The sequence below is a fragment of the Lontra canadensis genome, unplaced genomic scaffold (genome assembly GCF_010015895.1).
Source record: "Lontra canadensis isolate GAN:19392208 unplaced genomic scaffold, GSC_riverotter_1.0 scaffold8, whole genome shotgun sequence".
NCBI lineage: Eukaryota > Metazoa > Chordata > Mammalia > Carnivora > Mustelidae > Lontra > Lontra canadensis.
Genome location: NW_022631002.1, coordinates 11633219 through 11660765, shown reverse-complemented (window position 1 = coordinate 11660765; position 27547 = coordinate 11633219). Strand labels below are relative to the sequence as shown.

At 57.4% G+C, this 27547-nt stretch overlaps 4 protein-coding genes across 5 annotated transcripts in view; 2 read left to right on the top strand and 2 right to left on the bottom strand.

The window, feature by feature from the left end:
* Positions 1-855: 855 nt before the first annotated feature.
* LOC116865964 (chymotrypsinogen B-like) lies at positions 856-5031 on the bottom strand. Its single transcript, XM_032854619.1, is given in 8 exon segments — positions 856-1017; positions 1506-1639; positions 2213-2296; positions 2299-2392; positions 2649-2724; positions 2826-2905; positions 2989-3092; positions 4986-5031. Coding segments are annotated over 8 exon segments (780 nt in total).
* An 8602-nt stretch (positions 5032-13633) lies between these two features.
* LOC116865962 (chymotrypsinogen 2) lies at positions 13634-16844 on the top strand. The gene is made up of 7 exons (XM_032854618.1): positions 13634-13738; positions 14644-14747; positions 14864-14943; positions 15298-15376; positions 15659-15839; positions 15918-16051; positions 16618-16844. Exons 1-7 carry the CDS (start codon positions 13687-13689, stop codon positions 16777-16779), a joined length of 792 nt encoding a protein of 263 aa, XP_032710509.1. The 5' UTR covers positions 13634-13686; the 3' UTR covers positions 16780-16844.
* Positions 16845-17305: 461 nt separating this feature from the next.
* LOC116865490 (chymotrypsinogen B-like) lies at positions 17306-21012 on the top strand. Its single transcript, XM_032853708.1, has 7 exons — positions 17306-17357; positions 18139-18242; positions 18332-18411; positions 18800-18878; positions 19313-19493; positions 20232-20452; positions 20881-21012. Exons 1-7 carry the CDS (start codon positions 17306-17308, stop codon positions 21010-21012), a joined length of 849 nt encoding a protein of 282 aa, XP_032709599.1.
* Positions 21013-21814: 802 nt separating this feature from the next.
* Positions 21815-27547, bottom strand: part of BCAR1 (BCAR1 scaffold protein, Cas family member) — a 36818-nt gene continuing 31085 nt past the window's right edge. For both annotated transcript variants that reach the window (XM_032853947.1, XM_032853946.1), the window contains exons 6-7: positions 26749-26838; positions 21815-22777 (exon numbers count right to left, since the gene is read on the bottom strand). In XM_032853947.1, the coding sequence (XP_032709838.1) occupies positions 22265-22777; positions 26749-26838 (603 nt within the window). In that variant the 3' untranslated portion in view covers positions 21815-22264. The remainder of the gene's footprint in view (positions 22778-26748; positions 26839-27547) is intronic.

The window sequence follows — 27547 nt, the reverse complement described above, 5'->3', positions numbered from 1 at the left end:
GTAAACATTTCCCCTCCACATGCTCTAGGAACAGCGCTGCTGGGCAACTGATAGGTGGGGGCGTCCCTCTGCAACTATTCCAGACAACAGAGGAGAAATCCATGTCAAAATTAAGCTGCCCCCATTGCACAAGCCCCAGACGAACCAGCGAATCCAGGTGGTGAGCGTCGGATTGGCTCACCTAACGAGAAGAGAGGCAGCCAGTCCTGACTGCTCTGATGAAGGAAGCTGGCTCCCCCCTACAGCGGGGCCAATGGCATTGAACCTGAGTCTGACCCACCCTCTAGATTTAACTGCTGAATCCCAGAAACAGAGGACAAGGTGGGAGCTGAAAGGACAGCAGTGCCAAGCTCTGGTGCTGGACTGGAGAGCTCCCCAGCTACGGAGGCATAACGCGTGTCCAGCCTGCGCGGGCGCGGGATCCCAGGCAGGGAAGGGCCAAGGGCGCTGGGTACGGTGGGAGCTAAAGGCAGGCGAAGGGGCCTGGAGCACATGGTCGCAGAAGAAGGCTTCATGGGCCGGCTCTCTGGGTCCCAGGGCCCACCTTTCAGGGATGTGGGCTGTATAGCCTAGCCAAGGATCACTGCCTTCCAGAAAGCTCCTTGGGTAAAGCTGGGTCCAGTAGGTAGCACCTCAGCTGGAGCCCATGGTAGAGTCCTGAGCAGGGAGGAGGAGAATCAGAGCTTCCCTAAGAAGTCGGGAATGCGAACAGAGAAGGTGATACGGCCACCTGGGCAGGTGACAGAGACTCAGCCCCACGCCTCCTAGACCATACAGAGACAGAGGTGAACTCCGTGCTTCCTTCGTATGCTTTTATTGGAGACACGCAGGGCCAGCAGAGCGGGAATCACGGGCTCAGTGGGCAGCAAGTATTTCCTGAACCCAAGGGATGAGCTCGGTGACACGGGTGTACACGGCAGGAACAGAGGTGGAACAGATGCTGCTGCCCCAGGACACGACGCCCACCAGGGTCCAGACTCCATCGTTCTGGCAGACCAGGGGGCCCCCAGAGTTGCCCTGCAGGAGGACAAAGGACTAGTTTCCAATTCCAAAGTGGGGTGCCAAGGCCCCAGTGTGCCCTGACCTGCCCCAGTCCAGGTTCTGTGCAGAGAAATGACATGCCTGGGCACAGTGACTGAGCAGGAGACCCTTCAATGTGGGCCCCACGGCAGCCCCAGCTCTGTCACCAACTCCCGGAGGGCCTGGGGCAGGTGGCCAACCCTCTGACCTGGCCAGTGCCTGTGCAACAGGCTACAAACTCCCAGCTCCTGGGGGCTGGCGTGAGGGGGCCATGGATGCCATGGCCCCTGGGAGCCCCGCAGCACACCCAGGCCAGAGAGAGCCCTCGGGCAGAGGCCCCTGCTTCTGTGAGTCTGGGCTGGGGCCCGGGCAGCTGGCCTGATTGAGGGGGCCAAGACACGCGCAGAGAGGACCTGCACTCTGGGCTGAGCAGGAGCGGCGCGAGGTCCGAGGGGCAGCACCAGGGTGGCAGAGCTGGGCCATACCGAGCAGGAGGACACGCCGCTGGCGCCTGCGCAAGCCATCACGTCGGTGATCTTGCTGCCCCAGAACTTCGTGCAGTTGGCGTTGGACAGGAGGGGCAGGGCCGCCTGTTGCAGCTTGTCGGGGGTCTTGTAGGCTGGAGGGACACAGCAGGCCCGGAGGGTCAGGGCCCCTCCCCTGCCCCGACCCCCTGGACAGTGCCACACACAGCCACTGGCGTCAAGTCAGGAGAGAAGTCGGGCCTGGAGGTGGGGCATGGCAGGGAGGGGGCCACGCTTGCCGGTGCTTCCGTGCTTCTCCTCAAGCTGGTCTTCAAGGACAGAGTGCTTAAGCGCATCTTTTTTTTTTTTTTTTTTTAAGATTTTATCCATTTATTTGAGAGAGAGAGACAGCAAAGCAGGGGGAACAGCAGGCAGAGGGAGAAGCAGACCCGCTGCTCAGCAGGGAGCCTAACGTAGGTCTCAATCTCAGGAGCCCGGGATAGTGACCCGGGCCCAACCCACTGAGCCACCCAGGCGTCCCTAAGCTCATCTCTCTTCGTGTTTGGTAGGTTTTCCATTAAGAGGGTTTTAAATAGGAAAATGGAAAGATTTACAGCTGTGTTGCAATTTAGACAAGAAAAAAAGGAAAAGCCACAGGGATGCCCCCCGCCCCCCGAGACTCCCAAGCGCATGCACGTTTCCTGGGTGGAAACACGGGTCGTGCTCACCATTGTACTTGGTCCTTCCCCAGCCAGAGGTGGCGCACAGCAAACCAGGGGGAAATTCGTCTGTCACCTCAGGCAGGCATATGGGGACACCATCTGGGAGAAGCAGGCAGGCGTGGCCAGCTTCAGCAGGGCAATGTCATGGCTGATGGTGAACATGTTGAACTTGGGGTTGTTGAAAACCTATAGGGCAGAGCCGAAACAACAAAATTAGGCCCTCAGGTCCGTTGGCCCTCAGGTTGCAAGGAGATAAGCTCTTTTTTTGGAGGCCGCCGAGCAGGAAACAGACCCACAGAAGCCCGCAATGAGAATTCAGAGGGCATCCCCATCCACGCTGGGCTCCTGTGTCTCCAGCAGCCCAAGTGTCCTGTCCTTCCTGCTCCTGTCCCCACCCCCTCAGCTGAGCCCCCCAGGCCAGTCACACCCGGCTGGGGCACACCTTGGCAATCTTCAGGACCTGGATGTTCTCATGTGAGTGCTGATTAAACTACCCAGCCACGACCAGGTGAGATGTACTAGGGCGATCACATGGAAATTAAGGACTGGGAGTGGGCCTGCTCCCTCCTCACTCCCAAATGTAGGCAGAATCAGAGCCCTGAGCCTGCTTAGGCCTCACCTGATCCCACAGTGGGCGGCAGTGACCACCCAGTCCTCGCTGATGAGGGAGCCCCCGCAGAAGTGGAAGCCAGTGTTGTCCTGGAGGAAGACGGGGAGGTCAGTGCTGGCTGGATGCCGGCAGCCCCCGGCCTGGCTAATACCGCAGTGTGTCTCCCACTCACCTGCAGGGACACCTGCCAGGGCCAGGAGCCCGGGACAGCGTCCTCCCCATTGACGATCTTGGACAGGCCACTCAGCACAGGCTTGATGGCGGGGACCCCGCAGTCTGGGGTGGGGCAGGAGGAGAGGGAAGAAGGCTGAGGCCCAGGGCCAATCTGCAGGACTCCTGGTTTCTTCCAGGCTGGTGCAGGACCCCACACCACACTCCTCCCACCCCCACCCGACTGCTGCTGCACTCTTCAACCTGTAGGCACGATGGTCCCCCATGCAGCCTGCTCGCCCCACTCATGCTGCCCTGCCCAGGGCCTTCCTTTAAAGATTTTTTATTTATTTATTTGACAGACACATCACAAGCAGGCAGAGAGGCAGGCAGAGAGAGAGGGGGAAACAGACTCCCCACTGAGCAGAGAGCCCCATGCAGGGCTCCATCCCAGAACCCTGGGATCATGACCTGAGCTGAAGGCAGAGGCTTTAACCCACTGAGCCACCCAGGCGCCCCCGGGGCCTTCCTGATGAAGGAGCAGAAAACAGGCTGAGAAATCAGACTGCGGGGCTGGATGCCCAGCCTGCTTGCTGTGAGCCCTCAGAGGGTCGCGGAATCGCCATTGCTCGCTTCCTCAGTAAGCCGGGGAGTAAACGAGGCTCACCGCTCGGGTCAAAACTCACCTGTTGAGTGGGAGAGTGAAATTAAAACTGGCTAACCCCAAGTGCGCAGGGGACCCTGGAACGCGGACACCTGCCTTGGCGAAGCAGGTAGGAAATGGGGCCTTCCTCCCTGCTGAATTTTCTTTTCCAGAGATTTCAGGAACTATTCATGCATCAAGTTTACATTTCTTAATTATTAAAGAAAACAGGACTTCGGTTCTGCCCATCAAATGACCCACGGGGAACACAGAAAACGTGGGATTGAATTGTCCCAGGCGCTGAGAAAAGACAGGTGTCCTTCATAACGTCCGTGAGGACCGGGGGAATTCTCAGCACCCGTGCAAGCAACATTGGGCTCCCGCAGCCCCCGTGGACAGGCAGCCCTCCGCCGGGTAACACAGGCCAGCGCCTGCCCTGCTGCCCCTGGGTCACCCAACACAGCAGATTCTTGCCGAAACATGTCAGCATACTAATCGCTTTCTCCGTAACAGCAAAGACGTTCGAACTAAACCGGGATGAATTTACACAGCTGCACTTTACAGTGAACGGGTATCCACACCAGTGGGGATAAATCTATAACATAACATGGGCAGGGAAAAGCACTTTGTCTTTTGTTTTTAAAGTACACTCTACGCGCAGCATGGGGCTTGAACTCTCCACCCTGAGATCCAGGGCGGCATGCACCAAGCCAGGTGCCCCGGGCATGCTTTAAAATTGACGTAGTGTGGGGCGCCTGGGAGGCTCAGTCTGCCTTTGGCTCAGGTCATGATCCCAGCGTCCTGGGATTGAGCCCCACGTCGGGCTCCCTGCTCAGCAGGAAGCCTGTTTCTCCCTCTCCCACACTTCCTGCTTGTGTTCCTTCTCTCTGTCGCCCCTAGTTCATGTTTTAAGAAGAAAGTAATACTCGTGGTTGTCATATTATTTCTTGTACTTTTTACCATTTCCTCTTCTTTTTTAGTGGAAAGTAAAACACTTCACATGTGCCTGGCACAACAGATGAAAATCCGAGGAGAGGCACTGAGAGTCTCCTGTGACCACACCCGGCTCTGCTCACAGCACCCCTGCCTGAGCCATGCCTGGGGCCGTAGGACTCAGCAGAGGCCCAGACTGGGCCCTGGCACCCTCCTGGCTCAGAGAGCCCCAGAAGGACCCCGGTGTTCCCGGCAGCCTCTGGGGAGAGGCCCCCAGGTACAGGGAAGGGGGCTCCAAACACCCTTGTGGCCAGGTCCTAGGGCTCGCCCTGGACAGGGCACCTCGAGCTCCTTCTCTGGGGCTGGCACTGAGGGCTCGGGCCCTCCTCCTCAACCTGCTCCAGGTCTGGTAGGTCCACACCTGGGGTCCCAACACTCACAACCAAAGGCAGCTCCCACAGGGAAAAGCAGAAGCCAGAGAAAGGCCATGTTGTTGTCGTCAGAATGATATGGGACAACCACGCTGGGGGTCCTGCTTTTAAGTCCCCTGGGCAACCCCAAGCCCTGCCCAGCCAGAGGAGCCCGAGACCCATCCTCCCTGTTATCAAAGGAACTTGAGCAATAAGTGAGGGTCAAGCCCCTGGCACAGCTGGGCTGGACTCTCAGCCTGGGATGCCCCAGCCCCTGGGAAAAAGGCAGCTGGTATGATGCAATGTCACCCGTAAAACTTGGCAACGCCTGGCATCCCAAAGGCTAAGTGGGCGGAGCCGGCACCCCAGCCAGGAGCTCAGGACCCACAGAGCCCAGCTCTGTGCAGCCTTTAGACAGTATCAGATGCGGGGACCAGCCACTGCCAGGGCAACAGGGAACAATCCCAGCTCCCAACCATAGGCAATCCAACCACGGGGTTCGAAGAACCCCGGCTGTGGTCACCAGGAGGCCTCCAGTACACTGAACAGAGGCAGCAGGTGCTCAGCAAAGAGTATTTTCAGTGAGGGGCGCCTGGGTGGCTCAGTGGCTTAAGCCTCTGCCGTCGGCTCAGGTCATGATCCCAGGGTCCTGGTATCGAGCCCCACATCAGGCTCTCTGCTCATCGCGGAGCCTGCTTCCCCCTCTCTCTTTGCCTGTCTGCCTACTTGTGATATCTGTTAAATAAATAAATAAATAAATAAATAAATAAATAAATAAAATAAAATCTTGGGGGGAAAAAAGTATTTTCAGCGCAATGTCATCTACAAGTGTAGTACAGGTGGTCCAGGTCATCGAGGGGGTCCCCTTCAAACCAGCCCAGCCAGGTGGCACCTGAGCGTGGCTGAGGGGGTGTGGGGGGGTGAGGACATTGTCCTCACAGAGGCCACAAGCAGGTTCTAGGTGAGCAAACACATTGACAGGCCATCGTGCCCCTAGCCCTGGGCTCAACTCGGTCTCTTTCTTTGGTAACTCACCGCGTAAGGAGCTAGTCACTGTAGACAGCCCCCTGTCCCGTAAAATGGGGCACTGGTTCCACGCCGTTAAATGACCCACAGGGAAACAACAGAAACCATGTTGATGATCCCAGAACACGGAGAAAAGGAGGGGGCGGGTAATAGGATGGTGATACGTTTGCCACAAGTAGGGGCCCAGTGACCTCTCGGCATGATCCTGGTGTAGACGCTGGGCTGGGTGCTCCCGTGCGCAGAGCACACGGCGCCCCTGTCCTCATGAGGCCCGGAGCCTAGTGACAGAGTCACACACCGAAACGACAGAAATGTGACGTGGTGAGTCCCATTGTCCAGGCAGGGCAAGGAGAGCGCTGTGGTTCTGGAAGGTGGTCTGGGCTTCAGCCCTGAGCCGGTTTGTCGGGGAAGCTAGGGGTGGCCAGAGGGGTCTCCTCCCGAGGCTTCTGGGCACTGTGCTCCCCAGGCCTGCGTCACCCCGGGAAAGGCCTGCCAGAGCGAGCGGCACAGGGTCACTGTCCTGATCCAGCGGCCTGGAGGCTTCGTCTTGGTCTGTGTGTGCTCGGCATGGAGATGTTCCAAATGCTTCCAGGGGCGGGAAGCAGGGGCTCTGACCCGTGGGGACAATGGCCACGGGCGGGGCAGGCTTCCAGAGGGACCCCGTCTCTAGGGCAGAGCCGAGGGAGCCACATTTCCAGGAAAGTTGAGAGCCACCAGGTCTGAAGCTTTTCGACATCCCCCGCTGTGTGCGCCCCCACCCCCCGGAGGGGGGTCCCAGCCGAGTGTCCACCTTGGCTGCGAGTGTGAGGATCCAAAGTTAGGGTCCACGTCAGGGTCATTTACATTTGCTGCGGTTTTTCTCTTTTTTCCTTTGCTCATTCCAAGCAGGTAGCCCAGCCAACTGTATTTTCCTTGCCTCAGGGACTCTTCCAGAGCAGAAAGAGCTGGAAGTCTCTGGCTCTTTGGGTCTGTTGCAAAAGTAAACGGGCCCAGTGGAGTGTAAGAGGAATCTTCTGGAAAGGCAGGGACAGCTCCCCCAGTCGCAGAGGCAAGCGCGGGTGAGGCTCGGAGCCCCGCCGAGGTCACGGCTACTCCCACCTGCTGCCACGTCTCCTACTCTGACAGCAAACCGGGCCGGGAGCTGAGCAGCAGCAGCAGCAGCAGCAGCGCGGCCTCCGCGTTGCCTGCCTGAGCCCTTCCCTTCTCCTCCACACTGAGGGCTGCCACAGAGGGTCAGCTCGCCCCAGCTCCCAGCCGGGAGGGGAGGCTCTGACTAGTGTCCCTGGGTCCCGCTGCCGCCCAGAGGGTTGTGACCAAGCCAGCCCCGACCCGCTGCGCCCCGGGGACTCGTGTGCGTGTGCCGCTTGGCCCGCGGGCCGCCATCCTGAGACCCTGACGTGGGACCGCGACACCCCCTCCCCCAGCCTCACGGGGGAACCTGCCTCCCCGCAAGCGCCATGAGAAGCTCCTGTGACTAGAGCCCTGGGCACCTCACCAGCCTTGTGTGTTTTTCCTAAACTCTGCCCACACCTTTGTAAAGTTCCCTTCATTTAAATTCAACACAATAACCCAATACTGAGGGGCGCCTGGGTGGCTCAGTGGGTTAAAAGCCTCTGCCCTCGGCTCAGGTTATGATCCCAGGGTGCTGGGATCGAGACCCGCATCGGGCTCTCTGCTCAGCAAGGAGCCTGCTTCCCCCTCTCTCTCTCCCTCCCTCTATGCCTACTTGTGATCTCTGTCTGTCAAATAAATTAGTAAAATCTAAAAAATAACAAATTAAAAGATAACCCAATTTTGAGGGTGCCACCCATTTTCCGGCAAGACCGTGACTGATGTAGTGCTTGTGTCCCCGGCCCACTGAACATGGCGTTCTGGGAAGGCGTTGCTCACAGACTGGAGAAGTCCATGGGTAACCTCTTTGTCAGAGAAGAGGAGACCCCGCTGGCCCATGGGTTGAGGCTGTGGCATAGCCAATTAGCATAGGCAGAGGCCGAAGGACGGGTGGAAACAGGCCCTCGGAGGCAGGTGGCTGTGGCACTGAGTCCCTCCAGGGTCAGCAGTGATCACAAATCCTGGGGAGTTGGACCAATGGTGCAGGAGGACACAAGAAGCTGATGACAACCACGAGTCCTGAGGGAGACGTACATCAAAACCACAGTGAGATACAGCTCATATCCATACAGGATGGCAAATAGAAGCCGAAACCAAAAAAACAAAACAAACAAAACAAGCAAACAAACAAACAAAACCCCAGGAAAGAAGAATGAGAAAGGATGTGGAGAAATGGGACCCCCGCACACTGTCGGTTCCAAAAAAAAAAAAAGAACAGATTTACCCCATGATCTCGCAATTCTACCTTGGCGTATACACCCAGAAGAATTCAAAGCAGATATCTGTACACCCATGTTTGTACCAACATTATCTACGGTATCTAAGACATGGGAGGAACACACGTCTAACCACAGATGAACACAGAAACAGAAGGTGCTCTATGTATAGAAGGGAATATCATTCGGCCTTAAAAAGGAAGGAAATCCCAGGGTGCCTGGGTGGCTCAGTGGGTAAAGCCTCTGCCTTCGGCTCAGGTCATGGTGTCAGGGTCCTGGGATCAAGCCCTGCATCGGGCTCTCTGCTCAGCGGGGAACCTGCTTCCCTCTCTCGCTCTGCCTGCCTCTCTGCCTACTTGTGATCTCTCTCTCTGTGTCAAATAAATAAATAAAATCTTTAAAAAAGAAAAAAGGAAGGAAATCCCAACACAGGCTACAGCATGGGCAAAACTGTAGGGTGTCAGGCTCAGTGAAAGAAGCTAGTCACGAAAAGGCAAACTCGGTATGATCCCATCTATAAGTCATCGGACAGCAAGTAGAATGATGGCTGCCTGGGGCTGGCGGGGGAGACAACGGAAGGTTAGAGTTTAACAGATGCAGAGCTCCACTGTAGCAAGATGAAGAGAGTTCTGGACGTGGTGGGGGGCGTACACCCGTGGGAAAGCACTTAATACCACTGATGGAGCTGAACATGGTTCAGACGGCAAATTACCACAACTTGAAAATTAAGAAAAAACACAAAAAGTGAGATGCTGCTTCACACCTACCATGATGGCGATGATTTTTTTAAAAGGGAAAAAAAGAGGTTTTGGCAAGGATGTGGAGAAACTGGGATCCTTGCACACTGCTGGAGGGGATGGGAAAATCAGGTAGTCTCTGTGGAAAACGGTATGATGGCTCCTCAAAGAGCTAAACATTGAATTATCCTATGACCCAGCAATTTCCCTCCTAGGTACAAATATTCCCTCCAAAAACGAGAGCAGGGATTCAAACGGATACTTGTATGCCAATATTCACAAAGGCCAAAAGCTGGAAACAACCCAAATGTCCATCAGGGGACAAATGGATAAATGAACTGGGCACAGTCACACAATGGAATATTACCCAGTCATGAAAAAGAACAGAGTACAGCTATATCCTACAACACGGGTCAACCTTAAAAACATTACACTCAAAGACACAAGCCGGTCCCAGTGGCCCACCTAGTGCATGATTCCAGTTCCGTGAGACATCCATAATGGACAAATCCATAGAGACGTATATTAAATTGTGGTTGCCAGGGCTGGGGGAGAGGAAAATTGGCATTATCCTTCAGGGGACACACTTGAAGTGATGAGAACGTTTTGGGAATAGGGAGCATGGTTGTGCAAATTGGGAATGTAATTACTGCCACTGAATTGCACACTTAAAAATGGTGAAAATGGATGGACATTGGGGAGGGTATGTGCTATGGTGAGTGCTGTGAATTATGTAAGACTGATGAATCACAGACCTGTACCCCTGGGGCAAATAATACATTATAAGTTAATAAAAAAAATTTTTTTTAATGGTGAAAATGGGACATTTCATGTTATATATATTTTAACACAATTTTTAAAAACGAATGCAATAAACCCAAAGGTTTATTTGCTTCATCCACTTGAAATGGGTGAATTGTACGGCCGTGACTTACACCATACCACCACAGACAAGCCTGGAACCTGACTTCGGGCTTGGAGGCTTACAGAGCCTGACAGACACACAACCCCACCAGGTAAGGAGCTGGTGGGGAACGAGTGGGGTACTTTAGGCAGACAGAGCAAGGCTGGAGAACTCTGAACCCCCAAATCTCCATGAAGCCCCCCTTGCCAATACAGGTGCTCCCCGCCCCTGTCCGAGGGAGCCAGTCTCCGTCTGCACAAATGCTCTGTGCCCACCTGGGGCGGCCGCCTTCTGAGAGAGAGCCAGTTCTCCCCAGAACCTACCCTACCCATCCGCACCCCTACCCCTGCCCATGGCACGAGTTGGTCCTTTCCATTTCCCTGTACCCACACCTTTCACCCTTAAACTTAAGTGGAAGGTGAGACACTGAAGATACAAACAGATGAGAACCAGACCACAGACAATTGTTCTGCCCCCTCCACGGCCCCAACCCTGCCCCCGCCCAGTCTGCAGCAACCACCCCACCCTTTCTCCATGACAAAGCTTTGCCCTGCCCCTGCCTGCCTTGGATTTTGTGCCTGAGGCCAGTGATGGGGACAGACCACCTCGCTATGGATAGGAGGACACCCCCCCACCCCCGCACACGCCGATCCCCTTGGGGCGGTCTCCACCATCTTTCACAAAGGCCAAGCTCCCATGAGAGGCCTCCCCCAGGCGTCCCCCCACCAAACCCGTGGGGTGCAAGGGACGTGGCCTGCATTTCCAGCCAAAAACACAAGTGAATCACAAAACCATTTGGCTGAGTGAAAAGAATCCACGTACAAAGACAACATATAGTCCGGTTCCATGTATATCAATTTCTAGAACAGGCAAAATTAATCTGTGGTGAAAGAAATCAGAACGGTGGTTGCTTCAGAGGAGAGAGAGCTGGAAAGAGGCATAAGGGGACTTTCTGGTATGATGGCATTATCTTATATCCTGGTTGTGGTGTTTGTTACACTATGGTGTGTGTGTGTGTGTGTGTGTGTGTATCTATTTGTCCCTCTGCTCACTTAAGACCTGTGCATCTCATCACATGTAAATTATACTTCAACATACGTTATTTTTTAATAAAAAGAAGAGTCTGGGATTTGACCTCCTGAGAGGCAGGGCTTCAAGAAGAGGGGCCCCTTCGCCTAAGGAAACTGACATTTGAGTTTCGGCCTCGAGCAATACCCCAGTCTTAGACATGTCAGCGGTGGAAAGACGCACTCCCTCCGCGCCACGCGGAACCTGGACAACCCCCCACCAGAAGTCAGATTCTAGGAGGCAGCCTGGCAGGGACTGGCTCAGGGCCTGCTGTCCCCAGCAAAGCACAGGCGTCCCCGGAAAGAGCGTTCCCACGCTGTTTGTTCCCACGGCGCACTCGGAGCGGGTCATCCTGAGCCACCCGCCCCGCTTTTCCCGGAATTTCTTCAGCACCGCCCGCCAAACACACCGGCTGCTGCGCCCTTGCAACGAGGTGACCCGCGCGGTTAGCCCTTCTGAGATGGCACGCCACCCGCAGCCAGGGCCATACCTTCTCCCTTGGGGTGTGCAGGAGTAGAGACGGGTACGCTCCAGGAGCCCAGGACGCAGGGTTCCAAACCCGAGGGTGGGACGTTAGAAATAGCGAAAAATGGAAACCAGGGAAGTACTCGATACGGTCAGCTTCGTTGGCTGAAAGGCCGGGTCCGGACACCCGGAGGCTCACCCTGGGACCCTGACGACTTGGCTGCTTGTCCCAGGCCTCAACGCGCGAGGGCGGAGGAGCCCCGCGTCGTAAAAGGACCGGAAGGGCGCGGGCCAAGGGGTCCTCCCTCGGGCTCTGGGGTCGCGACGCTGCTGGCTGGAGGGCGTCGGGCCCCGCCCCCCGCAGGAGTGCGTGCACGTGCGGCCCGCCCTCCCCGCCGCCACCTGCAGCTGCGCGCGTTCCCACACCTCCGCCGCCCCGGCGCGAGGGCCGCGGGCTGGGCGGGGTCCCGGCGCTCCAAGGCCGCGGCCCCACCCCCATCCGCGGCGCCCCTCCCACCTAGAGTCCTGCGGGCCCTCCCACGGCGCCCACCTCGCTTTCCGACAGGTGGAACGACGCACCCAGCGGCTGCAGCATCGCGGTCAGCCGCTCCGGAGCATGTCTTCAATAGGGCCCCCCCCCGTCCCCCCCCCCCCCCCCCCCCCCCCCCCCCCGGCCTCCTGCCTTCCAGACTCATGACAGAGCGTGGCAAGTCGCTCTTGTCATTGCCTCGGCCTGGGCACAGTCCCCGAGGCGCACTCCACCTGCTCCTATAACTTATAGGATGTCGCTTCTGGGTGAGGCCCTCCTGCCTTGGTATTAATCATGATAACTCCTTAGCTGGTAGGAATGTACATTTTACTCCCCCGCCCCCTTTTCAGTAAATTCTCCCACTCCTTTCCCCATGCATGCTTCCTAAAAGCAGGAGAAATCTGTGTTTCTTTTCTTTTGTCCCAGCCCGCTCTGGGCCTGGTAAACTAGGCTGGAAAGGATGAACGGGCTTGCATGGATAGCAGGGTCTCACAGAGGGGGCCACCCTCCGTCTCCTGTTTTGTGCCCTGCTTTCCCACCTGATACAGTGTGGCCACCCCTCGCTGTCATTAGACAGTCTTCTGGGGCACCGATAGGAATTTCAAGAAGGAGTACAGAGGACCAACCAACATGGACTGTGCGTTAGGCCGGGTCCTAGCGCAGTCCTTTCATAATGCGGACAAGCATCCCCATTTTACTACTTAGAAACAAAACCAGAGAGGTCACATAACCTGCCCAAGTTGGCACAGCTGTTCTGTGCGGAGCCCCGTACTGCGGAGCACGCTACCGTCGGTGCGACGGAAATTAAAAGCAGCCACAGTTATCATTTTCCTTTCGTGTTTTGCGGGACTCACGCTGTATTTCACATTCGCATCTTCACCCGAAATTTCTCCTTCCCTGGATTCTGAAGTGCTGAGCAAGGGCCCCACTGTCCACCCTGTCACCCAAACCAGGAGCAGTCCTCCTTGCCTGGCCCGCCCAACTCCCTTTTCCTCCTGCCTGACCCAGCCTCCACCAGTTCTCACTGAGAGCATAACCCCAGGAGGCGCCATGCTCCATTCCAGCGGTCCGTGGCATCTGGGTAAAGAGACACGGCCTGGTGTGAACGGGCAGTGGGTGGCTTGCCCCCCTGAGCCACGCTGCACATAGCCCAAGTGACCCTCACAGACCTGAACAGACCCTCACAGAGCCTTCTTGACCATCCCCAAGGCCAAAGGAACATTCTCAGCCCTGGCCGGCTGCACCTTGGTCCCCACTCCCCCTCCCTCCTTGACCACACTGCCCAGGGCTTTAGAATAACTAACACACCAACTCAGTTACTTGTCCAAGGTTCTCCAGCCCATGAGAGAGTAGGCTGGGGCTCCAACCATGCCCAGGCCTGGCTGCTGTCCCGAAGTCCCTTCCTGGAAGAGGAAGCCCAAGTTCTCTGAGCTCTTCTCCGTGGCTACCTTGTTTGGAACCACCTTTGCCCTTGACCCAGACCCAAGCAGGACCATGGGCCACAGCTGCTGCCATCACACACCCCGATGCCAGCCCTGCTCTGGCACATTCTACCTCCACGGGCACATGCCCAGGAAAGGGACTGCCACCTCAAGGTTTGCAGATAACAGCTTGGTGCACAGGGATATAACGGGGAGCTCCGCAGGCAGGCACCCTACAGCTCTCTGACCACAGCACCATGGCCTTCCTCTGGCTTCTCTCCTGCTGCGCCCTCCTGAGCACAGCCTTCGGTGAGTTCGGGGCAAGCAGAGGCCGGGAGGGAGGTCTCTGCTCCCCTACCACCCTGGGGCCAGAAGGGGCAACAGAGTCCCTGCTCCCTGTTCAGCTGCACGCGGAGCTGTGAGCCTGAGCGGGTCTCTCTCCCTCTCTGAGCCTCACCAGCCCCACTGCCACAATGGGACCAGGATGGGACCAGTCGAGCCAGGGCAAGGCCCCCAGGAGGACAGGGAGGCCAAGTCCAGAGGGAGTGAAAATCCTTCTGAACAGCTAGTGGCTCCCAGTCAGGCTCAGAGGACGAGTTGGTGGGCAGGTGAGGCCTGGCCTCCACCAGCCCTTCGGGACCCTCGAACCCAGCACTTTGAAGCTTGCGTTCACGGAGCCCTTAATCTGTGCCAGGAACAGAGCAAGTTCCTGCTTTGCCTGCTGAGTCTCCTTCAGCTTTCTTTCTTTTTTTTTTTTTTTAAGGATTTATTTATTTATTTGAGAGAGAATCTGAGTGAGGGGAGGGGCAGAGGGAGAGAGAGAGGGAGGCAGACTACTCTGAGCATAGAGCCAGACAGGGGGCCCGACCTCAGGACCCCGAGATCAAGACCTGAGCTGAAATCCAGAGTCGGTTGGTCAACCCCGGCACCCCGTCTTCCTGCATCCGCATCCCAGCTCTGTGAGGGTAGCAGCTGTATGATCCCCTCTCTGCAGATGGAAAGATGCTCAGAACATTAAGGCTAGCCAGTGGTGGGGCTGGGCCCACACCCCAGACCCCTGCCTCCAGCCCGTGCTTAGGCCCGGCCACCACCTTGCAGCCAACCTGCTGGGCTTGTCTGGGCTGAAGCACATGTCAGACTGAGTTGTCCCTGGGGGTTCCTGGGAGAGTGGGGAGCCCGGGCCCCCATCCCTTACCCCATGCTCCCACCCCCAGGCTGCGGGGTTCCTGCCATCCACCCCGTGCTGAGTGGCCTGTCCCGGATCGTCAATGGGGAGGACGCTGTCCCGGGCTCCTGGCCGTGGCAGGTGTCCCTGCAGGTAAGGGAGGAGTTCTACCCCTGAGTGGGGACACACTGGGGTATTGGCCCACCTGGGGTCAGCCCGGGGGGCTGCTGGTGTCCAGCCAACACAGACTCCTCCCCGTCTTCCTCCAGGACAGCACTGGCTTCCACTTCTGCGGGGGCTCCCTCATCAGCGAGGACTGGGTGGTCACTGCCGCCCACTGCGGGGTCAGGTGAGGACCCAGGGTTCCCAGGAAACCCCTTGGTCGGGGGGAGACTCTCAGCACTGACGGCTGGACCCGCCCAGGCCTGCCTAGGAACCTCCTTGTGCCTCAGTTTCCTTGTTTGGGAACATGTAGAAAACCCGACTCGTGCCAGTCTCCCAAGGGTCCCCGGGAAGGAAACACCCAGCGGGCTGTAGGCGCAGGTGTTCCGGGGACATTTGCTAATATTTGAGGTCCTATCTCTGGATCAAGAACTAGGAGCACATGCACACAGGTACACACGCTAACACACGCAGACTGCACCTGCTGTGTGTGCCCCCTGCCTCATAGCAGGATCCCCCTTCTCTCTCGGGCCCTCTCCAGAACCTCCCACCAGGTCGTGGCTGGGGAGTTTGACCAGGGCTCCGATGCTGAGGACATCCAAGTGCTGAAGATTGCCAAGGTATGGTGGATGGAGTCCAGGTGTGATCCTGGGGTGGAGCGGGGGGCAGGCCCTGGGATGTGTGGTGCCCAGGCTAATGCCTGAACACCCCCAGCTGCTCCCCACCTCCACGGGATCCCATTGTGTCCTGGGCCTGGCCCCAGGCTCCTGGGGCTGCAGAAGGGGTTGCCATGTTGAAGACAGAAGCACTGGGGTGATCTGGGGTGGCCCAGCGCCCTGGTTTAGCCCCGTGTCAGCCTCTTCCCGGACCCCAACCACAGCCACCCGCCCCTGCCCCCGCAGGTCTTCAAGAACCCCAAGTTCAACATATTCACAGTCAACAACGACATCACCCTGCTGAAGTTGGCCACGCCCGCCCGCTTCTCCCAGACCGTGTCCCCCGTGTGCCTGCCCAATGAGAACGACGACTTCCCTGCAGGGACCCTGTGCGCCACCACTGGCTGGGGCCTGACCAAACACACCAGTGAGCGCCCTCCAGCTGGGTGGGTGGGAGACGGGGGGGCCGGGCTGCGGTCACTGACCTCCACCCCTATCCTTCCAGATGCCAACACCCCTGACAGGCTTCAGCAGGCGACCCTGCCCCTCCTGTCCAACACCGAGTGCAAGAAGTTCTGGGGCAACAAGATCACCAACCTCATGGTCTGCGCCGGGGCCAGTGGCGTGTCCTCCTGCATGGTACGGTCTTGAACTCTCCCTGCGCCCCTTCCCTCCCAGCCCGGCGTGGGTTCCAGCAAAAGCCCAGGTCAGGGGCCTGGCCAGAGAGAGGAGGTAGAAGCCACACGCAGGCCTCTTTAGACGGCCTGACACTCTCTCCCTGGAATTCCTGCTTGAGCTGTTGCAAAAACGCTTAGTTCTCCTGGCCAAACGCCCCCGCCCCCGGGTGCAGTGCCGGGTACAGCCTGGGTAGTGGACCATGGCGCCCAGAGGTCTCCAGACGGGGTCGGGCTCCATGGCCCACCCGCACCACCCGTGCTTCCTCCCTGTCAATCAAACCAGCTTTATTAGGCGTCTATCACAGGGTCCCAGGCGATGGCCCAGACTTTCAGGGGCACAAACCACGCAAGGAGCTGCTGTAGCTTCTTTCGTAATCCTTCATAATCCTTCATAATCCCTCCAATAGGCATGTGCCATGTGTCCACGGGCTGCCAGGCCCTAGTCGGGGCTCTGGAACAATGTCCAGGGGCCCCTGGGCCAGGCCGCCTGGGCTGCCAGATCCAAGCCCCCCGTCTTTCTCCCTGTAGGGCGACTCTGGGGGTCCCCTGGTCTGTCAGAAGGATGGAGCCTGGACCCTGGTGGGCATCGTGTCCTGGGGCAGCAGCACCTGTTCCACCTCCACTCCTGGCGTGTACGCCCGCGTCACAGAGCTCATGCCCTGGGTACGGCAGATTCTGGAAGCCAACTGAGTCTCTGGCCTCACCCTGCCATCCCTGCTGACCTGCTCCCACAAAGCCTCAATAAATCAGTAAAAGACACATTGATGATGTGCTCTCCTGTGTTGGGGCCCCTGAGACCTCATTGTGCTCGTGAACTTGGGTCTTCACTGGGACAAGTGGCAGGAGGTATCTGGAGGGCCTGCCTTTGGTCTTGCTCCCAAGAGATGACATGGGACCATGGCCCCCACTCCTGGCTCCACGCTTCCACCCCGGGAAGCAGCAGGGGCCTGGCCCTCCAAGCCACGCTCAGGGTGATCAGGGCCCCACTCCGGGGAGTGGGCAGCTGGGGGATGGGCCAGTTGCCGGCTGCACACACCTGTGGTTCCCAAGAACCTTCCCAGGAGCCGCCGCCCAGGCCTGCCTAGGAACCAGGTGCTTCTCAGCCCAGGGACTCATGATAAGGAAGGGGATGGCGAGGCAGGCTGCGATTGGTGGGCTGGGGAATATAATGAGGGTCCTTCAGGCAGACCCCATTCCACCTCCTGAGTCACACGCCATGACCTTTCTCTGGGTTGTCCTTGGCTTCCTCCTCTTTGGCGGCAGCTCCGGTAAGCGCAAAGTTCGGGGTGGGAGGAGGCAGCCCCACACCAGGCCTCTCCCACCCCCAACACCCACACCGCCAGAAGCTGGGACCTGGAGGGCCAAGTCATAGCACCTCTCCTCACCTGCCCCGCCTGACCCCCCGCCGGCCCCGCGGGCTCCCCTCTCAGCCTCTCTGGGTGCCTCTCCTGGGCTCCCCACTCCTGCTCTGCCTAGAGGTCCCTCGGGCCCCTCAGGCTCCACGGGTCATGCTGGACCTGCCTCATCTTGGCCTCCTCCGTTGGCTCAGAAGCGGGGGTCGTCCGGGCTCCTCCAGCACCCACATCCGTCCCCGAGTCACTGGAGTTCGGCCTCCGGAAGGTCTCCCAGGCCGGTCCCTTGGCCCTGCCCCTTCCGTCCTCCTGACTCCCGCAGCCTCCTGGGCTTGTGCTGTTCCAGCGGGAGTAACACTCCGCTGCTACCGCAGACTCGGGGGCCGCGAGAGCTCCGGGGACTCAAGCATGATGTCCCTGCCCGACGACCCAGGACCCTGGGTTTGGAGGATGGAGGCTCCTCTGGGGGCGCACAGTGGGTTGGGGAGCTGGCTACGTAGGAGTCTCCACACCCAGGCTTCTAGCTCCGGGCCCCAACTCCGGATGTCCCCAGCCTCCAGGACCTCCACAAGGGCACCAGGGCAGCCGCCGGCCGGGTCAGCAGGGGCTGGGTGCTGGGTGGCTACAGAGGCCAGAAGTCCAGTTCTTCCGCCTCGGCCCCCGTCCATTGACCAGCCTCCCTGGCCCGGGCCCCCAGGCTGCGGGGTCCCTGCCATCCACCCTGAGCTGAGTGGCCTGTCCCGGATCGTCAACGGGGAGGACGCTGTGCCCAGCTCCTGGCCCTGGCAGGTGTCCCTGCAGGTGAGGGGGAAGCTGAGGAGGGGGCGGGATGGACTGGGAGGGGTCAGGCAGGAGCAGCGAGGCTGACGGTCCCGCTCCCCTCTCCCCAGACCGGCTCGGGCTTACACTTCTGCGGGGGCTCCCTCATCAGCCAGGACTGGGTGCTCACCGCTGCCCACTGCAGGGTCAGGTGAGGCCCGGGCTCGGGCAGCAGGGGCCCCCTGGGTGTCAGGGAACAGCCCTCACTCCCTCCCCAGGCCCCGTCCCAGGCACCGCGCCCTGACGGGAAGGGACCGAGGCCAAGGGCAGGTGGGGAAGACGCTGTTCCTACCTCCCAGCCACAGGCAGAGCCATCACCTGCCGGAGAAAATCCCAACCCTTGTGCCCCCTGCCGCCTCGGACCCCCGCTTGGTCCGGGAGAGCCGCTCTAGTCCAGTGCCTTTGGTGTACAGCTGGGGAGCCAGGCCCCCGGGTCCTCGAGGGAGGGAGAGGTTCAGCCGGGGCTTCCCGCAATGGGCGTCGTGCCCGAGCACCCCTCCGGCGCCCCGAGGCCCCTCTGCCACCTCCTCTCCCCCCAGGAAGAGCCACCGTGTGGTGGCTGGCTTGTCTGATCTCGGCTCTGATGGCGAGGCTGTCCAGGTGTTGAGGATCGCAAAGGTACCTCGAGGGCGGGCGGGTGGGTGGGGAGGCTGCCCCTGGGGGCCCGGGACGAGGGAGGGGCAAGGTGGGCAGGGTGTGCGGGCATGGATGACCCTGGCCAACCTGCTTGGGCCTCAGCCCTGCACTTCTCAGTCCAGAGCCTTCTCTCCCAAGGAGAAAGCTCCTTCACAAATACGGAATGCTGCTTCTGACGGTAAGATGAAATTTTGCTCATTGTAGAAAAGCACAAAAGTACAAAAACTAAATATCACCAATGTGTCAAATGCCAGTTTCCAGAGATTTTGTCTGTGCAGCTCCGTCTGTGCTCCTTTCTCAGCGAGTCCCGCCTGGCGCGGAGCCCTCTGCGTCTCCAGACCTCTGTCCCCGCCTCCCCACGTCAACCCCCAAGTCCTCCCTCTGAGCTCTGCCCAGCCCCCACTACGTCTCCCCAGGTTTTTGAACACCCGCTGTGGGACAGGATTATGGACACCAATGACCTCGCCCTGCTGAAGCTGGCCACGCCCGTCCTGCTCTCCAGCGCCGTGTCCCCCGTGTGCCTGCCCGGTGCCAACGCCAGCTTCCCCCCGGGCTCCATCTGCGCCACCACGGGCTGGGGCAAGACCCAGTACAACTGTGAGTGGCCTTGCAGGGCCTTTTCGGAAGGGAGCCTCGTTCTGATTTTGGTCTAAATCCCAAGCATGTAAATCGCAAACCATAAATCTCTTTTCTTTATTTAAAACCCTCTTAATGAAAAATCTACCAAACACGAAGAGAGGTGACCTTAGGGGCGCCTGGGTGGCTCAGTCGGTTGGGCGACTGCCTCAGGCTGGGGTCAGATGGAAACCAGTCTCCTGTGGGGCTCCCTGCTCAGCAGAGGGTCTGCTTGTCCCGCTCCCTCTGCCTGCTGCTCCCCCTGCTTCGCTCTCTCTCTCTCAAATAGATGAGATCTTAAAAAGTTGGAGGGGGTGGATGCCTGGGTGGCTTATTCGATTAAGAGTCTGCCTTTGGCTCAGGTCATGATTCCAAGGTTCTGGGATCGAGACCTGAATCTGACTCCCTGCTCAGCAGGAAGCCTGCTTCTTCCTCTCCCTGACTGCCATTCACCCTGTTTCTGCTTTCTCTGTCAAATAAATAAATAAAATACTTAAAAAAAAAAAAAAAAAAAAAAGATGAGCTTAAGCACTCTGTCCTTGAAGACCAGCTTGCGGAGAAGCACGGAAGCACCGGCAAGCGTGGCCCCCTCCCTGCCATGCCCCACCGCCAGGCCCGACTTCTCTCCTGACTTGAGGCCAGTGGCTGTGTGTGGCACTGTCCAGGGGGTCGGGGCAGAGGAGGGGCCCTGATCCCTCCGGGCCTGCTGTGTCCCTCCAGCCTACAAGAACCCCGACAAGCTGCAGCAGGCGGCCCTGCCCCTCCTGTCCAACACCGACTGCATGAAGTTCTGGGGCAGCAAGATCACCGACGTGATGGTTTGCGCAGGCGCCAGCGGCGTGTCCTCCTGCTCGGTATGGCCCAGCTCTGCCACCCTGGTGCTGCCCCTCGGACCTCGCGCCGCCCCTGCTCAGCCCAGAGTGCAGGTCCTCTCTGCGCGTGTCTTGGCCCCCTCAATCAGGCCAGCTGCCCGGGCCCCAGCCCAGACCTGGACCTGCAGGAGCAGGGGCCTCTGCCCAAGGGCTCTCTCTGGCCTGGGTGTGCTGTGGGGCTCCTGGGGGCCTCAGCCCCCTCACGCCAGCCCCCAGGAGCTGGGAGTTTGTAGCCCGTTGCACAGGCACTGGCCGGGTCAGAGGGTTGGCCACCCGCCCCAGGCCCTCCGGGAGTTGGTGACAGAGCTGGGGCTGCCGTGGGGCCCACATTGAAGGGTCTCCTGTTCAGTCACCATGCCCAGGCATGTAATTTCTCTGCACAGAACCTGGGCTAGGACAGGTGAGGGCACACCGGGGCCTTGGCACCCCACTTCGGGCTTGGAAACAAGTCCTTTGTCCTCCTGCAGGGTGACTCTGGGGGCCCCCTGGTCTGCCAGAACGATGGAGTCTGGACCCTGGTGGGCGTCGTGTCCTGGGGCAGTAGCTGGTGCAACCCATTCTCACCAGGGGTGTACACCCGCATCACCAAGTTCATTCCCTGGGTTCGTGAGGTTCTGGAGGCCAAATGAACCCCTGCCCCACCCCCCAACTCCTGCAAAACCCAAATAAAACCCTGAGAGCAACCACATGCCTTTTTCCGTCTGTGTCATCGCCAGGGTGCTGAGGGGTGGGAGGATGGCTGCCTTCACTGGGGTCCCCGCTGTGGAGGGTTGACAGATCCTGCCCTTTCTTCTTAGGGGTAGGAGACTGGGGCCCAAGGTCACGTGCAGAACAGTCAGGGCTAGGAGCAGCAGTTCCTGAAACCCAGGGCAACGGCCCTGTGGATCCCCAAGCCCCAACTTAGAGGCCAAGTCTACGTGTAATTCAAGTAAGACGCTCCAGAGTAAGTCCCTGGGTGAAATTATGAGCTTCTAAGAGCAAAGCTCTGGGTGAGGTCTGTGAAAACAAGTTTCTGTGGTGTCCTCCACGGGTTCTCTGCCTTGGAGCGTAGGCCCCAGTGGAGCCCAGTGTGCTCCGGGAGCTGCTTCCGTCCGTGCTGGCTTCCGCTGACCTGGCCATGGGCGCACCCCTCCTCGGCCATCGCGCCCTGTTGTTTGAGGGTGACTCAGCTTCTCTCCAGCAGCCTTGGCTCTCAAGGTCTCGGGGTCATGGGCAGACCTGCCCCCACCTTGCAGGAGATCCCTGGCCTCACGTCCTTGGCCTGGCTCTTGAAGGGACCCACTTGGTCTTCACCTCCCAAGAAGCTTCCCACAGCTTCACCCCAAATCCCCTCCGTCTGTGGCTCCTACCCTGTGGCATCCGAGAACAAGGACACCCCTGCCTGCATCCATGAGGCCTGTTGGCTCTCACACCTCTCACACCAGAGGCTTTCCATTTTTAAAATTTTATTTAAATGTAGACTATTAGTCAAATGATTGGAAAATCAATAATGAAAAATAGTGTTTTAGAGTTTTTCTCCTGGTAGAGTGGCGCTTGCGGTGTGGGGGGGCGAGGGACAGGGCCCCCCTGTGGGGCTAGGATCAGCTCAAGGGGTCCTCTGAGGCCATGGGGATCGAGGGGTCTTTGGGCCCTGGCGCCATGTATGCAGGAAGACCCCAGCCTACTCCTCAGCCTTGGCTCCCGGGGGCCCAGCTCTGCTTGGGCTCTGCTGAGGAAATGCTGTCCCATATCCTGCCCCGTCATAAATATGTACAAATCCCTGGACAGTCTGGGGCACCAGGCCCGGGCAGAGCTGGGGTGCCTGTCCCCACGCCTGTAGCATGGCAACTCTCTCGGGACAGGTGCCCTCCTCCCGACCCCCATCCCTCCGGTCACCGGCTCTCAGGCTGCCGCCAGCTGGCCCAGGACTCGGCGGAACTGCTGGGTGCTGTGGCCCAACTCCTTGACCCTGTCCACCATGTCCTGGGCGGCAGCGGGGGACGGGTACTGCAGGGCAGCAGCCTTGGTCGTGGCCACGATGCCACGCAGAAGGTCACACAGTAGGTTGCTGTAGTGGGTCACCTGGCTGCGCACATCGGCCGCCTTGGCCTGCCGCGACAGCGTGTCCCCAATGAACACCAGCTTGTGGGCGCTGAGGATGACAAACTTGCTGTGTGCCACGAAGATCTTGGGGGGCTGGTTGGTGGCCACGGCAGTGAAGAAGGCGTCCACCGCGTTGGTGAGGGTGGTCAGGTTGGCCTCGCACTGCTCCAGGTAGAAGAGCAGCAGCTGCCGGTCCGAGGGCCCCAGGCTGCCTGTCCGCCCTGGGGCCAGTGGCTGCGCCGGGGTCCAGTTGGCCAGGTCGTGCTCTATGGGCCGGGACACCTCTTGCTCCAGCCGCTCGAACTGCTTCAGCTGCGGCAGAGGGAGAGCAGAGTGAGAACCGCAGCTGCACTGCGCCGAGAAGAGAACGGGACGCCTCCCAGCGGGAGCGGGGACAGGCGCTGTCTCCAGGCCACAGGCAAAGCATGCGCCCGCAGCGGCATCCCTGACGCTCGCCAGTAACTTCTGCCAATCTCAAAAGGTAGATTCCATTTATGTAACATTTTTGAAGCCATGAAATGACCGACACAGAACAAATGAGCAGCTGCCGTGGTTGGGGACGTCAGTCCCTGCTTACTCGGGAAGCAATCACTGCGGGAAAGTGCGTGAAGGGGACACGGACCCGCTTTATACTCTCTGCAGCTTCCTAGGAACCTATCCATACTTCACAATGAATTTTAAAAGCCCCACATTTTTGTCTTTAACATATACGTTGTAAAAAGATTCAAATGGGGGGGTGCCTGGGTGGCTCAGTGGGTTAATCCTCTGCCTTCGGCTCAGGTCATGATCCCAGGGGGCTGGGATCGAGCCCCGCATCCGGCTCTCTGCTCAGCAGGGAGCCTGCTTCCTCCTCTCTCTCTGCCTCTCTGTCTACTTGTGATCTCGGTCTGTCAAATAAATAAATAAAATCTTAAAAAAAAAAAAATTAGGGGCACCTGGGTGGCTCAGTGGGTTAAGCCTCTGCCTTCGGCTCAGGTCATGATCCCAGGGTCCTGGGATCGAGCCCCGCATCGGGCTCTCTGCTCAGCAGAGAGCCTGCTTCCCTTCCTCTCTCTCTCTGCCTGCTTCTCTGCCTACTTGTGATCTCTGTCTATCAAATAAATAAATAAAATCTTTAAAAAAAAAAAATTAAAATAAATAAATAAATAAATAAAAGGATTCAAATGGGGACACCTGGGTGGCTCAGTCAGTTAAGCATCTGACTCTTGATCTGGGCTCAGGTCATGACCTTGGGGTCATGGGATCGTGCCCTGTGTAGAGCGTGCTCAGCAGGGAGTCTGCCTGATTCTCTCCCTCTACCCCTGCCCCCAATCACGCTTTAAATACATTAATCAATTCTTAAAAAAGAAAAACTTCAAACACACCAAGCAGAAAACAAGACAGCTGTCCGCTGGCATCTCAGGTCCCCGGAAGTCACCCCTGGTGGAATATAATCCGGGTCAATTATCTTTTAGAACCAAACACTGAAGTATTTGCAGACGAAAAGCTGTAAAGTCTCCAAGATGGTGTGTGGGGCAAGGCTGCCAGATACTCAGCTTAGCAGCTGTACTGAGAGGGGCTGGGAGTGGGTGAACGCACCCAGGGGACTGCCTTCTTTAGTTTTATAAGGGAATTCAATTTCCCATTATAAAAACTTTAAACAGAAGAGATGTAGCGGGTGTGCCTGGCTGGCTTAGCTAGGAGAGCGTGCAACTCTCGATCGCAGAGTTGTGAGTCTGAGTCCCACAGTAGCGATTACTTAAAATAAAATCTTAAAAAAAAGAAGAAAAAGAAAGGTCATGGTATTTGTAAAACTTGTTACATGTACCAAATGCTGTTTTCTTACAATACATAATTTTTTCAGTATTTCTAGGCTACGTGGTTCATCTGCATGTTTTTTCAAACTGTCTTAGTCTCTAAAATACTTCTCCAATGTACTTATTAAAACAAAAATCCAGCTCTACGCGGATCCATGCAGTTCACACCCATGGTGTTTGAGCGCCCGCCGACTGTTCTACAGCCGTCCTTCCCGCCCCGAGCCAGAGGGCATGGGCCCGCCGCCAGCTGGCCTGTGTCAGTGCAGGGGCAGAGAGGCTCTCCTCGACCGGCAGCCCCTGCCATGCAAGGTACCCGTGTGGACTGAGCTGACTGACTAGGGGCCTGCGGGGCTGTGATCAGCTGTGCACAGGCTCAGGCACAGACAAGTTCTGTTTCATCCAAGATTTCAAGCCTTCATTTAATTAGCAAAACCAACATGGAATTGCCCCTTCCTCATCCCCGAAACAATCGGCGGCAACCTGGGGAGACTCACCATTTGGCCCCCTGAGTCAGGGAGAGGATGCACCCTCACTTTCAGTTCAAACTCTTTTCCATTCTTTGACAATTCTTTTTTTTTTTTTTTTAAAGATTTTATTCATTTATTTGACACAGAGAGAGAGATCACAAGTAGGCAGAGAGGCAGGCAGAGAGAGGAGGAAGAAGGCTCCCTGCTGAGCAGAGAGCCCGATGCGGGGCTCCGTCCCAGGACCCTGGGATCATGACCTGAGCCACAGGCAGAGGCTTAACCCACTGAGCCACCCAGGCGCCCCTATTCTTTGACAATTCTTAATAGCTACCTAAGATTTTACTGTATTGTTTGTGTTTTATTTATTCAAGCAATATTCTGGGGCGGGAGGCTCCAGATTTTTCACTGATGTGGAAATGCGACAACCGACATGCGTGTCTACATTTGATGAGCCTGTACCGTACTGGTGCTTTAGGTCCCTGGCCGAAGGGGACTCGACCTTTCTAGAGCTTCTCATGTATATTCCTATCTCGTCTTCCAGCTTCTAGTAATTTACCTTTGGGATCAAGCAGGTCGGTGAAGTGCTGTTCACGAAGTAATTCTGGGAATACTGGAAATGGCCCACCAACAGGGACCAGATAAATAAATGCCGGCACAGTCCAGAGAAGACAGAGTTTGATAAAGTGCATGTCCATGGGGCGCCTGGGTGGCTCAGTGGGTTAAAGCCTCTGCCTTCGGCTCAGGTCATGATCCCAGCGTCCTGGGACGGAGCCCCGCATCGGGCTCTCTGCTCAGCAGGGAGCCTGCTTCCTCCTCTCTCTCTCTGCCTCCCTGCCTGCTTATGATCTCTCTCTCTGTCAAATGAATAAATAAAATCTTAAAAAAAAAAAAAAAAAAGTGCATGTCCATTTCTTAAATCAGTGGAGATTCCATACATCAGACAGATGATGGATGGATGGATGGCTGATATCTCTAATTATGAACTTTTATCCCTTTATGGAGTATGTTCCATGGGCCAGGCTCCTGCACTTTCCTCCCTTAATTCTCACACTGACCCTGAGATAGACCCACTATGGTCCGTATCTTATAGCTGGGCCAATGGTGGCTCTGCAGGGGACAGGGTGGAGCTGGGAAGCTCTCCTGGCTCTGCCATTCTCCCCATGCCCGGGGTGGGGGTGGAGTGTGGGGTGCGGAAAACCTGATGGGTGATTTTTCTGTGCTTACTTCGTGCTCGTCTGTACTTTTTTTCCCCATCTTCTTAATCAGAATAAAAGTACCTTATTTATTTATTCATGTATTTATTTATTTATTTATTTATTTTAAAAATCCCTTTCCTACCCTTAGGAAATGATCCAAAGTATGAAGAAATTCTGTTTCTGCACACAAGTACAGCAGTACCATTATAATCAGGGAAACTAGGTACGATGTAAGCATTTAATAATCGAGAAATGTCACGTGACCTTTAAAGACAACTGAGGAGGAATGTATAATGCCATGGGACAATTCTGAAATAAAAGCAGATGTTCTGGGGCGCCTGGGTGGCTCAGTGGGTTAAAGCCTCTGCCTGCAGCTCAGGTCATGATCTCGGGGTCCTGGGATCAAGCCCCACATCAGGCTCTCTGCTCAGTGGGGAGCCTGCCTCCTCCTCTCTCTCTGCCTGCCTCTCTGCCTACTTGTGGTGTCTGTCAAATAAATAAATAAAATCTTAAAAAAAAAAAGTGGATATTCCCACTCACAAACTCAAGAACACGAAAACATAGAGGCTCCTCTGGACATAGGAGCAGAGCTACAAACCAGCCCCAGGGTACCCCCACTGCCTCAGGGGCCTTGTTTCCTGCCTTTTTACACTTTTCTCTGTGTTCCCATGTCTACCACGATCACTCTGATAATAACATACAGAAATCCAACAGACGCACGGAGACAGTTCTGTGGCAGGGAGGGCCGTGGGAGGCTAGGCTCCAGAGGGGCTGCTGGACTCCCCGGCCGGCCGGCGGCCCCAGCCCAGAGAAGGCATGCTTACCTGCTGCAGCTCCAGCTGGCCCTTCCCCTGCCGCATGATGTTGCCCTTTTCCAGCAGCTCTTTCTGGGTCTTCTCAAACTCTTCCTTCCCCTGGAGGCAAGGCACAAGGACTGGACTGAGTCAGGAGCCCCACTAGCCTGGGGGAGCGCAAGGCCTAGTCGGCAGCCACCAGGTGGCACTGCATGCCAGACCCAGGCTCGCACTACAGGCACCAGGCCCACAGCAGTACAGCCTCCCAGGAAGATGCTCTCCAGGCCCCTTCCACCAACTGCAGGCCCCTCCAGGTGGCCAGGCCATCCTCCCTGCCCTGGCTCCCATACCAGGAATCACATTCAAACCCTTCCCCTTGGCATACAGGGCCTGTTCATCCATCCCTGACCACTGGGCCTTGGCACCTGCTGACTCAACCTGAAATGCTCCCTACTGGGGTACTCGGCTGACACCCGGGTCTCTGCGCTCAGAGGCCCACCTTCCCATCTCCTCGTTTTCTTTCTTTCCCAAGGCCTGTAACAATCTTTGTTTTTGCTTATACTTCAAAATCCCTCTCCCCACACACAAGAGAACTGCTTCTGTCCTGCTCACTGGAGCAGCTCAGCCCCTGCAAGTGCTCAAGGGCCGTTCCTGGCTGGCACTGCAGGGCCTCTGATGACATGGCCACGTCAGCCCAAAGGCCTGAGGCGGGTAGAGGAATGGGTCTGGGCGGGGGTTGCATCTGGCCTGGAAGGTCAGAGAGTGGGCGCAAGGACTCACTGAGGCCTAATGGAGCCCAAATTCTTCTTTTGGCCACAAGAAGACTCAG

What these genes read in the sequence shown, in the direction of transcription:
- LOC116865962 (XM_032854618.1), top strand. Translation starts at nt 13,687, where the DNA reads ATGGCCTTCCTCTGGCTTCTCTCCTGCTGCGCCCTCCTGAGCACAGCC. An exon ending in CGTGGCAGGTGTCCCTGCAG is followed by an intron (nt 14,748 to 14,863) that starts GTAAGGGAGGAG and finishes GTCTTCCTCCAG; the next exon opens with GACAGCACTGGCTTCCACTT. An exon ending in GCCGCCCACTGCGGGGTCAG is followed by an intron (nt 14,944 to 15,297) that starts GTGAGGACCCAG and finishes GGCCCTCTCCAG; the next exon opens with AACCTCCCACCAGGTCGTGG.
- LOC116865490 (XM_032853708.1), top strand. Translation starts at nt 17,306, where the DNA reads ATGACCTTTCTCTGGGTTGTCCTTGGCTTCCTCCTCTTTGGCGGCAGC. An exon ending in CCTCTTTGGCGGCAGCTCCG is followed by an intron (nt 17,358 to 18,138) that starts GTAAGCGCAAAG and finishes CCGGGCCCCCAG; the next exon opens with GCTGCGGGGTCCCTGCCATC. An exon ending in CCTGGCAGGTGTCCCTGCAG is followed by an intron (nt 18,243 to 18,331) that starts GTGAGGGGGAAG and finishes CCCTCTCCCCAG; the next exon opens with ACCGGCTCGGGCTTACACTT.